The sequence below is a fragment of the Podarcis erhardii genome (genome assembly GCF_964252035.2).
Source record: "Podarcis erhardii genome assembly, chromosome: 3".
Taxonomy (NCBI): Eukaryota; Metazoa; Chordata; class Lepidosauria; order Squamata; family Lacertidae; genus Podarcis; species Podarcis erhardii.
The window spans coordinates 33650575-33667800 of NC_138507.1; the positions used below are offsets into that span (position 1 = coordinate 33650575).

At 41.8% G+C, this 17226-nt stretch overlaps 1 protein-coding gene across 30 annotated transcripts in view; it reads right to left on the reverse strand.

Moving 5' to 3' along the window:
* DST (dystonin) overlaps positions 1-17226 on the reverse strand; it is a 313318-nt gene that overhangs the window by 170680 nt on the left and 125412 nt on the right. For 29 of the 30 annotated variants that reach the window (XM_081856621.1, XM_081856616.1, XM_081856602.1 and 26 more), the window contains 5 exons: positions 3523-3635; positions 3306-3412; positions 2060-2179; positions 871-966; positions 657-784 (listed from right to left, as the gene is read on the reverse strand). In XM_081856621.1, the coding sequence (XP_081712747.1) occupies positions 657-784; positions 871-966; positions 2060-2179; positions 3306-3412; positions 3523-3635 (564 nt within the window). Of the gene's footprint in view, positions 1-656; positions 785-870; positions 967-2059; positions 2180-3305; positions 3413-3522; positions 3636-9006; positions 9036-17226 lie in introns of those variants that run through there. The other variant, XM_081856612.1, reaches the window with a different exon arrangement.

Below are 17226 nucleotides of genomic sequence, written 5' to 3' on the forward strand. Positions count from 1 at the left end.
GGAAGAAAAAAACAGAGTGAAGGTGAAAATGGGAATGCACAAGAAGCTGCAAAAAAAAGAAGGGAATAGGAGGCATCGGAATGGGGCGAAGAGGTAAACAGGGGCATGAAAGAATCTGCAGAGCAGGAGAGGACACTGGCTTCATAGTTGTCCAGAAGGTGGAAAGGGTGCTTAGCAGTAATGTGTGGGAAGAGGAAATGCAGGAGATTATTGGGGGGGTACTTTGTGTGCAAGGGGGCTTGCACAAAAGGGTGAGAGGAGACATGGGCATGGGGGCAAAGGTGAAAAGAGGCGTGCCAAGAGGGACTGCAGAAGAGAAGAAAAAAATTGGCTCCAGAAATGGGGTTGGGAAGGTGAATAGGAAGCTTAGCAGCTGTGTGGATTTGGAAGTTAATGGGGGGAAAGTGGCAGTGGGGCTGGCAAGCAGAGCAAGCAGGGGTGCAGACCCTAGTAATAAAATTAAGCTTAGGTTTGGATGGATTTCTTATAATAAATGGTTGAGCCTATCAAATCAGATCCTAACTTGCCAATGTACCTAAAGTTGATTTTAAGTATTCTAATAAAAGTGCCCTTGTCCATTTTGCAAAATACCGCACTGGCCATTTTCAAACGAGCAGGCAGAGAAGCAAGCTTGTAAAACAAAAATACCAACATACCTTTCAACTTCTGGTCGAAGTGTTTTTTCTCTTTCCAACATAGCAATAATTAGCTTCCCCCACTCTTTCTCTATGTCATTTGGGTGGTAACCTTGAGGAAGCTTGATACGCCCAAATTCTATCCAAACCTTCAAAACAAGGAATGATTACATAAAGCCAAGATAAAAGGAAACAAGACCAGCATTCGAAAATACATTAAAAAAAAATGGCTTACCTCCAGTAATTTATATAGGTGTTTGATTTTTGATTTCTCTATCTCCTTTGGTGGAATTTCTGTTTCTTTAAATTGTAAATATTGGTTATAAAGTGCCTAAAGAAAAACAAACAAGCATTGCTGTCATGTCAGAATTGTTGGTCTACTGAAGCTTTTGAAAAACTTTTCATGCCCATAAGTGTGGAACCAGTTTGTGTGGGTTTACTCACTATCCTAATCAAACCCCTTCTTAGATTTAAAATGGGAAGAGGAGAATTAAACTGTCAAGTGCCTAATTCAACCTTGACTTGGCATCCGCATGCCTTAAATTCAAATGTAATACTGACTGTCCCGAGCACTGGCATTCATGGTTTCAATCCAGAAAACAGCAGTTGGCAAAGAATTCTGTTCAATTTCTTTCTTCAGAATGTGACTTAACAGTGCATACCCCAAACTTTGAGTTAGATGGGGCAATGGTTCACGCAACCTCAGTTAAAATTTTATCCCAGTGCCTCCAAGCCAGGGGAATCCCCTGTGCTGCTCAATACTGACATGGGAGCTGTACAACTGGACTGTGTCTTCTTCCCAAATTTCTAGGAACCCAAAGGCCACAATGTGTAACTAGCCAAGACCTGGCGAGCTTTTTACCTGCATGGGGTGACTGAGGGTCAAAATCTACAAGGTCAGAAGATAGCTGTATTGTTGACTACCCATTGTGTAAAAACTCTGTTTATGGCACACTTTATTTGAGCTCCTCTAGGAAGAAGGGGGATATATACATTTAATTAATAAAACTAACATGACCAATAGAAGGCGTAGCCTTCTTTCTGACATGCTAGCTTCCCATCAACAGAATGTTTTTATTCTGGGAAGCATTCAATTATGCAACTTGCACTACCACCCACACTCCCAAGAAAGCCCTACCAATGCTTTTCTTCTGAATGTATGGATTGTTTCCTAGTTATAAGTGATGTTGGACTAAGAATCAGTGCTGTAGCTGGACAGGAGAGAGGCTGCATCTGAGGGAAAGAGTCGAGAATTTTTGAGCCCAATATTATGTGCTCCAGCAGTGGCACACAAGGGAATATGAGTAGGCTGTTGCTAATTTGTATAGGAGTTTGTAAATCATCCTCTAAATAGGTAGGTGATCCCTCTAAAAGAATTAATACAGAATGCACCTTATTCTGTATCTTGATAATGTAAACATTACCTTGAGTTCCACAGGATTGTTTGGAAACGCTCTGTCAGTCATCATCGTGGCATGGTGCCTGATCCACTGGATGAGGTAGTTCACCATATTCTGGTATTCAACCCACTTGACTTCAACATCCTAGCAAACAAGTAGGAATAAAGTTCTATCAAAGCATTTTGTAGCACTGGAAGCCTACAGCAACAGATCTGACGGGCCGCTACGCCAACTCAGAATAGGATAGTGACTCCTATAGCCATCTCCCTCTCTTGGCCCTTCGTGCTCCTACTGAGTTCCCTGCTCATAATGCTGCAGCGATAGAACAAGCCCACAATTCAAAACTAGCGCAATCCACTTTCTTTGCAACTCTTAGTATTCAGATTCTACATCAGCCATATGCTTCTTTAGCTCTTGGTCCCACAACCCCCAGTTCTTCATAACTCCCTTATCTGTATATCCATCTCCTTCCCATCGCTGCACTGAATACAATGTTTGGGCCCAGCCGTAATTTCTCCTTTGCTTCTATTCATTTCATGCCCCTACCAACCATGGCAGTGCTCCGTGGCCCACTGGCACCTGTGTTTTGGGGTCAATAAACTGTCCTTTGGGTGCGTAGGTCCCATGTCTAAGAGATGGGGCAACATGCTCATTCTGGACAGAGTCACACTCCCTCTAAAGGAGAAGTGAATAAGTACTCCTGGATAGATCTCTATCACTAGAGACACAAGTGTCCCATGTGACTAGGTGTGCCTTTTACCATAGAATCAAAAGGTCAGCTATTCCAACTCCCTAAGATACAGGAATCCGGCCCACAACTGTCCCTGGGTAGGCTCAAACCACCATCCGGTGGTTTAACAGCCGGATACACTGACCCACTGCAACACCTTAGCTTTATCACATCGACCAGTTGTGGCGGTTCCTAGCCTGGGATAGTTTGACCACTGTAGTCTATGTACTTGGTAACCTCAGGGCGCGATTGCAATGGAGTCTATGTAGGGCTTCCCTTGAGCCTGGTTTTGGAGCTCCAGCTGGTGCAGAATGTGGTGGTCAGATTTCTGATGGAGGCACATGACCGACAAAAGGTGACACAATTGTAAAATCAGCTGCACAGACTACTCACATACTACCAAGCCAGATTCGAATGTCCAAATCCCAACAATCAGATAATATCCTCTTTTCTTTTCAATTGCCAGTGAAATTAACCCTTCTCCATGACAAGCTTGTTTTGTATGTTAACATAGTTTATAATTGCTAATATCTTACTTACATGTGCACTGATGCCTTCACCACCTTCTGGTACTTTGGGAAATGCATCATAAAGTGATGACACATAAGTGATTACTGACTTCTCATCAGGCGAGGAGACATCAACATCTAAAAAAAAGACACGACACAGCTAATGTCTACCATACATACATTAGAGTGTTACAATTCCAATGCAGTCTGATGCTACGATCTACTAAGGATCCCATTCACTAACTCACCTTCGGGGTCCAGAAGTCTGGCAACACCAAGTTTTTCTGCTACAAAAAAAGCATGCTCTAAATTTGCAAGGTTGCTTTGAACAGCAACGGTATTCATGTCTATCAGGTCCGGCCTGCAAGACAAAAACAATCATTTAAGTTTGATTTTGGAAAATATTGTGGTAGGTAAGATCTTCATTAATTTCAATGGATGCATTTATGAAGGATATGACTCTTTCGTTGAGTTAGAAGAGGGGTTTTTCCTCCGTACCTAGGATGCAACCTGTTTCAATATTCAGCTTCAGGAAGGAATTTTCCCTCAAATCATATTATTTGCGAAAAATAGTGGATACCTTGATCAGAGTCATTTCAGTTCTTTTCTAAACCCTAACTGTGCAGTCTCATCTCTCTGCTAGGGATAGGGCAAATCTCATGGGGATATTTTATGAAATGAAAGGGAGTTAAATGTGTTGAGATCCTGTAAAGGGTTGGGCTAACTGCCCTCAATAATAACATAAGAGAAGGCCGCTGGATCATGCCAATGACCCATCTAGTCCAGCAGCTTACTTCCACGAGGTCTGTATAACGCTGGACCAAAAGTTAAATTATTCCTTAGATCTTACATTGTCTGGTCTTCACACAGTCTCTTTTTAACATTCACGATTAGAGGAACATCTCTTCTAGAGGTCCACATACTGTCTGCATCTCTCAATTTTGACAAGGTCCATTAATACCACCTCTCAATCAGTTACTCCATCAATAGCACTATAAGGCTTTAAATTCTTTAAAGACTGATGTCTGGCTAGACTGACTCAGCAAAGCCCATCCCCAGTGGTATAAGTAGCATAGCAGCAGCAGCAACCAGAAAATTAAGAAAAACCTAAGGATGTATAGTGTCTCCAGTGAGCACCTAGTAGACCCTGCAAAGCAGAAGTAGATGCAGTACTCTATCTGAATGAAAATGTGACCCATAATTCAATCATTACCTAAGAGATGGTGCATCAGTGTAGATGATATTATATACAATTACTTTTTAAGCGGCAAAATAAAGTACTTGATGTTAAGAAAGAGAAGTGAACATAAAAAGAGGTAAGTAAACAGGTAATTTCAGGGAACAACAGGGGACAAAAGGACTTATTCATTTCCCTGCTGACAGAATTAATGAGATACGGTACAAATTCTAGCGACCATTGAAATTATTCACAGAGTAAACCTGAATTTATTTTGCTCCCCAATTTTGGGTTCACGTTTTGTCAAGTTTCCCTTTGTGTAGAAGACCTATTCCAATTCCTTAAAACAGAAGATGGATTTCAAGCAAAAGATGCAACAAAAACTCAGGACTTTAATATCGATAAGCTATGCCCATGACTTCAGTCTAAAGTTATTGTCTAAAGTGAAATTAATTCCTTCAACTGAAAAGGAAAAACAGTAACATTTTCTACAGATTTAATATGCACACAAAGAACTACAAAGAATTGTTAGAAGAGTGAACTTGAAAAGCACTAATATTTTATGTCACAGTAATGCAGAGGAAAGATTAAGGAGGATTTCACATCATAGCATATACTAAGTGAATTGGAAAAACAACAACATTTATAACTGAAAGCATATGCCTGCTGTTTTCATTTTGCTGATATCCACGACATTTCATACATGCCGATAGTAATGAAGCAAAACGTGAGATGAAAAACACAAAATGATGCCTGTTCAGCTGCTGGCTTTTCAGGACAAGAAAGGGCAAGTTGTTATGCAAGCCTTGCCTGTTCATGGGAAAAGAAAAAACAACAAAACAGAAGCAACAATTATCTGGCTGAAAACGGGCAGCTAACAAAGTTTTCATCCAAGAGGGGGCAAGATTGGATTTTCTTCACAACAAAATAATGCTATTAACTGCAAAGGTACCGTTAAGTACTTGTCACAGATTTCAAACTAATATTTCTTACTCATGGTGCAGCATTGCATATGCACCAGAGGTAACCACTCTCAGTAAAAGTTGGTTAAAGCAATTCTAAAAAATGCTTTGCCAAGCAGCTTTTAACATAGTTCTTAAACAAGAGATTGAAACCAAGCTATCACTGGCACTATGTCTGCACCAAGCCTGAGTACATATGTGTATGTATATATATCCCCATATTCAACGTTTACAGAAAAATGCTACCTTGTGCAAATTCTAAAATCTTTCAAATTGTGACATCATGCATATAATAGGAATATTATACTCTACAGTGTGCCTCAAGGGATAAATGACCCAGCCTTTAGTCATAACACTGTGAGTCATTCTATGGCAGGGATTTCAGAGAAGCTGGGTATTTGCCACCGAAGGAAACACACGAATAACTCAGAAAGAGAGAGAATAATTCACTTGAAAAATTCTCAGCACTACATGCACCACACCCAAAATAAACCGCTCACTTTCCAAATACATGATGTGTTTTTTTTCCCTTTTTACTTCTGAAAAGGACCTTCTTCTGTCAGACCTCTAAACAATATGGAGATAATGTGTTAATTAATTTAATTATGATGGGCAGCACAGAAAACTCTTTCAGATATTCTCTGAGATTTTTTAGGCTGCTTTCCATAATCACCCTTGTTCTCCCCACTCCAAAAAGCCACCCCTGACGTTTGGGAGGCCTTCCGTAGTGGAATCTAATGGAGCAGAAGGGGAGCAGAAGGGGATGGAAATGGGTATTGTCGGCCAGAAGGTGTTAAAGAAGGACCGAACATTCTTTATGTATGCAACAACGGCAGCAAGGATACTCATCGCAAAAAACTGGAAAACTCAAGATCTACCCACACTGGAAGAGTGGCAGATGCAACTGATGGACTATATGCAACTGGCCGAGATGACTGGCAGAATCCGTGACCTGGGAGAAGAGAAGATGGAGGAAGACTGGGAGAAATTCAAGAAGTATTTACAAAAACATTGTAATTTGGTTGAATGTTAAAAAGGATGCTAGATTATAAAAAATTGGCCACCACTAAATTAGATTTGAAATTTGACGATAAGTGAGACTAAAGAAAATATAAAATTTTTTGGAAGAAGTGCTAGATCATATTTGAATGTGTGGACATGAGATTGTAAACAAGTTGATAATTTGTTTGGAAAAAACTTTTAACGATGTAAATGGGAGCGGGAGACGCGAGGGAGTCCAAAGAAGTGATGAAATTATGTCTGTGATAGAAGTAAGATTGTTTAGTATTTGTGCATTTATATTTAAAAACTTTAATAAATATTTATAAAAAAAAAAAAAAAAACAGAAGGGGATGGAAATGAAACTGGGCAACAACATTTCAACGCACAGAAGTATGTGTGCATGAGCTATAGAAGATCCAGGCACAAAAACAGAGGATATAATGCAACTTTAAGACAGACACCAGAGAACAGAGCTGCACAAATCAGTGGTGCTCCCTAAATATATTTTGTTCTTACAAGATTTTGCTTAGAATGTACTACAAAGGGGGGGGGGGTGGAGGTTGTAAAACTGCAACACATCTAACAATAAAATAAAACAATGGTCTTGCGGCAGAACCAAGCTAGAGGTTGCTGTGCAAAGGAGGCACAAAATTTCTTATGCACATAAGCAAGCAAACTTAAGGCCCTGTTTCTATAAATATATAACATGTTTCTTCTGGTCTTGTGGTTAAGGAAGAGAAAAGCTTAACTCATGTCTGGGATCGGAAAACATGTCTTAGCTGCTGTGCTGCACCAAGCTAAAAAGAAAAGCACTGCAACTGCAAGTTCTTCTCCAGGAGTAACCTATTTTTGTACAGTTCCGGTAAACTGTGGTTTGCTTTGTTATGATGTGCAAACCAGGCTAAAAAATTCTCATATTTTTCATTCCCCCACCCTGAAGTGCAGCTTCTCCCAAACCTGGGTGCTACTTCTAAACTCCCTCAAATTTAATAAGCCACTTACAATATAGCACTGTAAGAGGGAGTTGTTCAGAAAGAAAGGTACACATTCTGTGCATATACAAACCCAAATTCACATAAAAAATAAGGGAGAATTACAATAGATTAACAGCTGGATCACAAATCTAAGGACAAATTCACAGCAAACACAGGACAACCACAGCAGGAAAAAAAGCTGGGGATGTTTACAGAGTTTGACCATCACGGATTTGCTGGCATATAACCCCAGAATATTCTCAAGCAGCCCAACCTGTTTAAATTAGGGTTGCGACTGGGTTTGCAAACCAGCTGGTATTTTATTGCTCTGACCATTATTTTCTACCAGGTAACCTGTACTAGCTGCTAGAAAAAAACCATCAACCTCATAACCAGACAATGATTACACCCAGACAATGCCCTTGGCTGTACACTTTACCTTACCAATTCCATTCTGTGTCTACCTCAAACAGCTAAACTTCTTCAGGTTCTGCCCTGGTTCCACCTGCTGGTATCAAACTATTTTTTGGTTAACAACCCTAGTTGTGCCTATGGGATTATGGTATCTGGGCAGGGTGATTATGACCTCATCTCACACTTGGTGGATGCTTGGACATGACAATCAGAGACCAAAAGGGGGGGGGGGGATAATTCATACAACCATATAGAAATAAGTTTTTCTGCCACTTCAACAAATGAAACTTACGGGCAGCAATTGTAGGATGGGGAAAAAAATAAAGTAATTCTTCACACAAGACATATCTGATGTATTGAATTTACCAATACGTGGTACTGGCCACAAGCTTAGATAGTTTTTGAATGAGATGCTAGCCATGATGGCTATATGGAACTCCCAAGTTCTTAGGCAGTGGGCTACAGAAAACCAGTTGCTGGTGAGCAACAGAGGTTATTGTCTTCAAGCTATGCTCTGACCTTCCCAGGTGTGTTTTGTTGGCCACTGTAGGAAGCAGGATGGTGCTGCCATGTCTCCTCTTATCTTCTTATAACTTCCATTAAAGCAGAGCTTTCCAAACTGTGAGTCACAACACGTTATTGTGTTGGCTGTGGTGTGTAGGTGTGTCACGCGACGTGTGTCCATATATATTATAAGGGGTTAGTTTAGCCTCCGGTTTGCTAGTAAAACTGAATTACCATTTCACAAAGTGATGCATGTCTAAAAAGTGCAACACCAACATGAAAAGTTTAGAAAGCTCTGAACTAAAGTTTCACCATCACAGATTTGCAGGCATATAGTCCAGAATATTCAGAAGCAGCACTTCAAAACACTGCACCCCACAAAGTATGTCTTAATTGGGTTTAAGGGGCATAACAAACCGCCTTAACAGTAAAATTATGCTGCTGCAGGTCACTGTTAATTAATTCTTGAAAAGCGAGTAAACTCAAGATTGGATTTGGGGAACCTGTGGCCCTCTAGATGCTGTTGTATAATATTCCTGTAATCCTTGAACACTGGCCATGCTGGGGGGGGGGGCGGCGGTGGTGGAATTTGGGAATACAACAACTGGATTGCCACATATTCCCCATACCTGCCCTAGATTCTGTCAGACTCAATCCTATCACTTGCCAGATTCACCCAGAAAATGCTCTACAACGTACCTTCGTGATTCCATCTTCTCTACCCCAAACCGCTCGACTTCTCTAGGTTATACTCTGCTCCACTTCCTGGCCCCACAGTATTTTTCAAACAAAATGTATACAACTCTAGTTGTAACCATGGGATTATGATACCTGGTCAGGGTGATTATGATGACATAATAACGTTATCTAGACTTGGGCATGACTACCAAGCAGGCAAAAATAAAGGCCAATTCATACAGCCATATGAATTGGCCTCACATTTGCTTGCCAACAGTTAGATCCAAGGAATTGGTACAATAAACACATGAGCAACAATGCATGACTGATGCTATTCAGTTCAAAAAAAAAAGAAAAAAGAAAAAAAGCTGCCTTTAAGCAGTAAATATGCACAAGCGTTTTCGGGACAGGCAATTAGCCAAAACAGTTTTAATCTCCCAAGAAGCAGGTTTAATGCTGTGCTTAGAATGCTGTGTGATTAATCTTTGACTGAAGAAAAACAAATGGTATGGTGATATTTCTTAGTCCACATAAAGGTAGGTCTCATATTCTGTGAGTATTACTATCTATCAGCAGAGGAGCCAGGGCTGGAAGTGTAAAATTAAGTGAACACCCAAGTATAATCTTGTTTGTTTTTTTAATTGCTGTAATTAGGTAATGCATGCACATATGAAAAATTCCTAGCCTCCATACTCATAAAGGATAATAATGGACAGGTGCGTGAGACAGCCATACATTTCTCTGCACGAGGGAATTGCTAAAAGCCATCATAGACCACGCCAGGACATGTGCTGCTCATTAAAAATAATGCACGTGACTGAAGAAGGAATGGAAAGATTTCTGATTTAGACAACGCCTGTCACACCTTCTCATTGAAAAGGCTTCACTTACAGAAACTGTTGTGATTCCATTAGACCATATTCAGTCTAAAATGAAATAAATTATGCAAAAGTCAGGGTTGACATATTAAATGCTTTAGATGCAAGTTTAGCTCAATTTGGTGTGCACCTTTGCATTTTGACATATTACCTCACTTCCACAACCCACCTTTAGCCTTATTAGTGACTATACCTCATTCATGAGGAAATAAGAGTGCATTTCAATTGTTCAAAGCCAAGTGCATACATTTCCTCAGTAACCCTTTAAACATTAACTGTAAGTTAGGCCTGCTTGATCATTGCCATAATGCAGACTGGGGTTGTGGGTGGAGCTGAGCAAACTTTGGCCTGCCTGAAGTCAGCTAGCCTACTGATAAACAAGAAGATCTGAACAGAATAAATTTCAGACCCTTCATTCACACTCTTAGCTATTATTTCACAGCAGTGGTGGCTTCTTCCTCCATCTAGCACAGGGGTCCCCAACCTGCGGCCCATGGACCAGAAGGAGCCCACGGAGACCGTTTAACCAGCCCACGAGCTGCCCCCAAACCGAGCCACCTGCTTGGTGAGCCCCCGCGCGATTCGCTAAAGCGGCGTGGCACAACGCAGTGCCTCTCTTCCGTGGCTCCGGAAATCACTTCTGCACATGCCCAGATGCCGGAAATTGCGGCTGCGCAAGTCTGTGGCACTGGAAATCGCTTCTGCGCATGCCCATATACCGAAAATCGCTTCTGCGCAGGCGCCATTTTCGGCATCTGGGCATGCGCAGAAGAGATTTCCAGTTCCACAGACGCACAGATGCGATTTCCGGCGTCGTGCTGCGCCAGCCCTGCTCACGGAAGATCTCCGCAGGAGTGATCCGGCCTATGCCCGGTAAGCCTTGCCGACCCCTGATCTAGCAGAAGGACTTTCTCCTTCATATCTTCACATTCACTAAACACAACGGGAAAGATCCAGCTAATCTGTTCTCTAGAAAATATTTTTATGTACAGGATTCACCTAATGAGCCCCATCAACAGAAGCCCTGTGCAAGGACTTCCACTTGAACAATGGGGCTTTCCCCCTCCTCTCCCCCCAAATTGGCGGGGACGTGCGTGCTGGAGGCAGAATAATCCCTAGAAAAACACAGGGGGAGAGAAAAGAGGGGAATGTTCCATTTGGCAAGCTCAAATGCTTGCTCAGAGAGAATAACTGGAAGAGCGTGATAAAGAATTCCATCCATATAATCTATCCACGTTGCCTTGGAAGCAGAGTTGAATGGGAAGCACATTCCAGCCTCTACTGCTTGGAAACTCAGGGCCACTGGGAGGCTGCATCCATAGCCTTGTAGAAATAACACTGCAGCAAGTGCAAGGCCAACCTGGCCCCATCCATCCAGCAGAGAAAGGAGCAGCTTCTCCCTCCCTGCCTGTTGTTCTGGGGCTGCAGAACCAAAGGAAGACTATGCTCTAAGGTAAAGGTAAAGGGACCCAACTCTGGGGTTGCGGTGCTCATCTCACTTTATTGGCCAAGGGAGCCGGCGTACAGCTCCCAGGTCATGTGGCCAGCATGACTAAGCCGCTTGTGGTGAACCAGAGCAGTGCATGGAAATGCCGTTGCTTTCCCGCCGAAGCGGTACCTATTTATCTACTTGCACTTTGACGTGCTTTCGAACTGCTAGGTTGGCAGGAGCAGGGACCAAGCAACAGGAGCTCACCCCGTCGCAGGGATTCGAACTGCCAACCTTCTGATCGGCAAGTCCTAGGCTCTGTGGTTTAACCCACATCGCCACCCGCGTCCCATGCTCTAGCAAAGCTATATAGGCCAAAGGACTAAGGACTGGTGCTACTGCTGTGCTCTCTCTCTCTCTGTATGTGTGTAAAGAAACAGTTTTGGCTTTGTTTTTGTATTATTACAACCTGCTGTTTGTACTGTAATTCACATTGAGAATCATTTGATTGATTAGCAGGGTATATTTACTCAGAGTAAGTAAATAAGTAATGAAAAATCTTATCAACAAAGTCCTCTCAAAATTCTAACCCCCAGTTTAGATCTCTCACCAACTGTTCACACATACAGCAACATAAGGAATGGAAGATGGTGACAAAGTAAGTTTGCTTAAGATAGTAGTAAAGAAATCTCAGCACACTTCAAATTCAAATTTTTGCCCTGATGGGCACAGTATTTTATCACTGTGAAGTTAAAAAACCACTTGGACAATTAGGCAATGACTGCCTTGAAAGGGAAATATAGCACAGCTTTCCTATGCTAAGAAAAAGGGAGTCATGCAATCAAAGAGCTGAATGAACTTTTTTTGGGGGGTGGGGGACACTGGAACTGAAGGAATGTAACCACCAGGATTTATTCCTTCTAAGCCTTGTCCCCAGCTAGGTTTGAATGAACAAATTAACATTTGTGGAGAAGTAAAATTAATTAATAACTTCCAACAGGTATTGGCAGATGAAAATGATGGATTTTTCGGAGCTGGCCAATCTGACCGGAAGAGTCTGCGACCAGAAGGAGGAGGAGTACCAGGAAGAATGGACGAAATTTAAAGACTATTTAGTTAAATATGTTAAGTTAAATTAATTGGAGATGTTTACAAAAAACAGATAGGCTTAGGATTGAAATAGGTAATATGATGAATTAATATGTTTAATGCGGAATTTGAAAGAAAGAAAGATCTTAAGTGATTAAGTTAATTTTATAAGAATATTGGTTTTGGAAAACCGTTAGAATGATATCGACTGAAATTCAACCAGGGGGATACGAGGAAGTCATTTAACAAAGTTACTAAGTTTGGTTTAAATATGGTTGAGATTTATGTTTGTTTATTTGTTTGTTAATTTTTTTTGGGGGGGGGGGAATAAAAAAAAATGGAAAAGAACAACTTCCAACCGGTACGGTATCTGAGCTATACAGCTACTGCGCTTTAAGAAAAGGGGATGTCTCAAAATTTTCTCCATCTAAAGGGTAGTGGCATCTTCCCAAAATTCCACAATGCAGCACCAGAAGGAAAGATCTGCCACTTTGGCAAGGCAATGCACCCTAATCCCTCTTCAAAGTACTAAATGAACCTAGCTTAATAAGATCTGAAAGAATCAGAGGCATGGCACAGGCCACCCTAATATAATATTTTGCTTGTGCTTAAGCCTAAGAAACATTAGAATGAAATGGCCTGCACAATTATTAATAAAGTTTCAGACACCTTAGCATTCTGAAATGTGGCATGATCCAACGGATGTTAAACATGCGTAGCGATTGCTGGCTTAGGCTCCATTTCTTTAAGTGTAAATATATAAAGTGATTTAGTGCTAAGATCCACTATGGAAAAGTATGCCTGTAGAGTAAATTAAAGACATTTGACTCAACCTGGAAGCTTAGTTCTCTTTCTCAGTCTGAAAATCCTTAGTCTTGAGGGCTTCATTGTAGCCAAGGCATGTAGGGTCCTCACAAAACGTCTCTATTCAATAAAATGAGGCTTACCACATTCCTTCCTTCTCCCCCCTCTTAGTAGAGCTTTTATTTTCCCTTCAAAAGATAAGGCAATGGTAAGCTATTCTTTAGAAAATGGCAAGCAGAAACTAAATAAAAATCTTTTGTCTTCCTTTCAAACGCATCTCATAGCAATCCAAGGCTTGACACTTAGTAATGTTTTGTTTCTTTCTGATTTGTAGCTGGAGGCAGTCAACAAGTTGTGGCAGATGTTGGCATCACCGCTTCTCCTATCCTCAAGGAATGTACTCAAGTTAGATCCTGATCGCCTGCAACATGTTTGAACATCACTATGGTACGGCGTGTGCCAGCATTTGTCCTGCAGCCTGGCATGAAACAGAAGTTCCAAACCAAAGCTCCGCTGCATATGGCTGGTTTGCCTTGAAGGAGGGTTCAGACTTTTGAAAACTTTCCCCACCTAGAATTCTTTTCCTGTTCTTCTGCCACATTTGTAAACATCTGGCAACTCACATGGCTGTGTCTGTTGCATGAAATCATCTGCAGGGCTAAATTTCTGCTTCTGCATATGGCCTTTTGTTGGCTTTTCTTCCTGTTCTTTGTAGGGAGGGCTACTGTTCCACACCTCCTCATACCGCTAAAGCTTTTAAATAGCCCATTCAAGTCAAAGGAAGCCTTCCTAGCACTTTCAAAAGGCACTGAATTGGGCTCTTAACATTCCCTTTCTAATGTAATAGTAAACCTATCCTAGCATCTGTTCAGAGATGCAGCCAGTAAATATCTTTACCATTTATTTGCCCTTCTGGGTAATAATTCCCAACCTTTTCAATATCCTTCCTATAATGTTATGCCAAGAACAGTACACAATAGTCCAGGTGCGCTCTTCACTAAGGTCTCTGTTATAGGAACGATTTTCCTATGCACACCTCCTCCCCAAATTTCTGTCCTCCTGGCTGCTACCAGATAATCCAATTTATTGGCATTCACCAGATTGTATGAAATGAGTGAGCAGTAGGAAAATAAAGTGGGGAAATGCATGTTGGTTGAACAAGACAAAGGACCCTTTTATAATTACATCTCACATATGCACCTTTGCAATGTACACAAAACATCTTGACCTCTGCTGCACAAGGACTCCTTAGTGCCCATGCACAATTTAAATGAAGTCTAAATATGCATTTGCTTGCGTTGTGCCCTCCCTAGCCTTGCCTCTCCCCATCTCTTCCCTCTCTCTGCTGGTTTATGTCTCTCACTGTGACCTTCTCACTCACCTTCTGATGTGTTTGCCCTGCCTTAATGTAGGTTATAGGCATGGCTGTTTGAGATCCGTGTGAATCTCCATCACAAGGCAACTGCTCAGTTACCTGGGGTGGTGAAACAGTGGCGTAGCGTGGGTTGTCAGCACCCGGGGCAAGGCAAGTAATTTGCGCCCCCTAACCCGTGGATTTGCGCCCCCTAACCCGTGGATTTGCGCCCCCTAACCCGTGGATTTGCCCTAACCCCAGATGTTGCGCCCGGTGCGGCCGGCCCCCCCTGCACCCCCCACGCTACGCCACTGTGGTGAAATGAGCATGAGCTAACACAAGAGGGAGACAGCACTTAGAAAGCAAGTACAGATTATTTATTCCTATGTGCAGTTAGTGGAAAGAAAGCAACAAAAAACAAAGAAACACTCTCCCAGATCTTCTTGAGAAGCATATGTCATGAAGACCCCCAAAAGATATTCAGAGAGCTGTTCTACTTCAGGTACATGGAACAGGCAGACACAATTCTTCTTGTACAATGTTGTTGAAGAATTACATAATAAAGAGCCATTATTTTATTAGTCAATAATCCTTATAACACGTGAACAACAAAAAACACTCGTAGGTCTTTAAACAGCTGAGAAGCCTCTCCATCTTTGTCCTTTTCTCTCATTCTCACACTACTTTTTCGAATTCCACTCCCAAAGCAAACCTCTCTGATTCACTGACTTGGAATGCTGCTGTCTATTACATGCAGCTTCCTCCCCAACACGCCAAAAAGGCTAAGTAATGCATTATACATGAAAACAAGGAGGGGCTGAAAGATCTGTCTCTGGAGCCTATTGTCTGGGAACCAGAGGCCTAACACATTTACACATGGATATTCTAGGGCTGCAAATTCTAACAGCACCACTGTGTCCCACTATCCCAGAGATAGATCTCAATGCCCCTAATTACTATGACACTTGTTCCAGTTGGCTGCCACATCTTGTAGCTCCTTTGAAGAAGGAAAACCGGCCACGAACTACAGAACTCGGGGACTTGGAGTTCATCACATGTCACACAGGGCAAGACACCTCTCTCAGTCTCTCAAAGTATAGCTAGAGTTTATTGTACAATCACTCTCCCTGCTTCACTCCCTGGTTCTAACACAGGGATCAGCAATCTTTTTCAGCCATGGGCCGGTCCACCGTCCCTCAGACCATGTGGTGGGCCGGACTATATTTTGAAAAAAATAATGAACCGATTCCTATGTCCCACAAATAACCCAGAGATGCATTTTAAATAAAGGGACACATTCTACTCATGTAAAAACACGCTGATTCCCGGACCATCCGTGGGCCAGATTGATTGAGAAGGCATAAATATCCCCAAGCAACCTTAACTGTTTTCCTCGTGGTGACTTCCCATTGTTGGCAATCCAGCCCACGAGCCTTATGTTGCCTACCCCTGTTCTAACACCATTTCTGATTGGCTGCTACATACCTCAAAAGATCTTGCAAGATCAGGACTGGAATACTAGTGTGCATAAACATCCCCAAGCAACCTCAACTGCTTTCCTCGCGGTGACTTCCCATTGTTGGCAACCCAGTTCCAACATTGCTGGGTCCAACGTATATTTCATTTAATACTTATGTAACCCAAATGTAGCTGTTTTTCATAGTCTATACAGTGGTACCTCAGGTTAAGTATTTAATTCGTTCCGGAGGTCTGTTCTTAACCTGAAGCACCACTTTAGCTAATGGGGCCTCCTGCTGCTGCCACACCGCAGGAGCACAATTTCTGTTCTTATCCTGAAGCAAAGTTCTTAACCTGAAGCACTATTTCTGGGTTAGCGGAGTCTGTAACCTGAAGTGTATGTAACCTGAAGCATATGTAACCTGAGGTACCACTGTAGTTCAAATCCATCTATAATTAAGTGTCCTGTTTCTGGAGCAGCAGAGTATGGAAGTCTTGCAGTTCTCCAAACCACTATGTTCCACTGCCGTGTTTACAAGAGGCAGACAGGAAGTAACATAGGCATCCACACAAGCTGACACCTTTAACCTATCCTGCCCCTTCTACACATGATAGCAACATAAAGCACATACTCATTCAGTTCCTCATGCTGGGCAGGCTACCGGTATCTTAAAATTTCTCTCTTCTGGGAACATGATCTCTGTTAGATCCTGTCATCTGATGAGGAAACAGCAACTAAGTTCAGCGCTGCAAGGGAATGTTCTTTTCCCATAAGCTGTGTGTTATTCCTGTCTCTCTCATATATATAGAAAGAGAGAGCGCATCTAAGCAACCCAAATTCTGTGCTGAGAAAAACAAAATCTCTGGTCAGAGAAAGCGTATTGCATCATTTCTCTTCATGATTGATTTTTCATTTCACATAATTTGCCTTGGCTTTACTAGATCAGGAGCGGCAAGGAACTTTCCAGTGCACATATGCCTCATTGTACCCAACTATGGACCATACGCTCAGTCTGTTTTCTGGATTCCAAGATTTCAGCAGATATTTAACAAGCATTTTCAAGCATATCTTCAAAGGGCAGGAAGTTTTTAAAAATAAAAACTGAGTTTTTCGAGAAATAAACTTCTGTGCCCAATTCCATATTATGTTGTTGTTTTCCTGCAGTCCCTACAGAAACAAAATCTTGTATCTATTCCCTGGCTATTGTAAAGCTACATGAGTGCTCTTT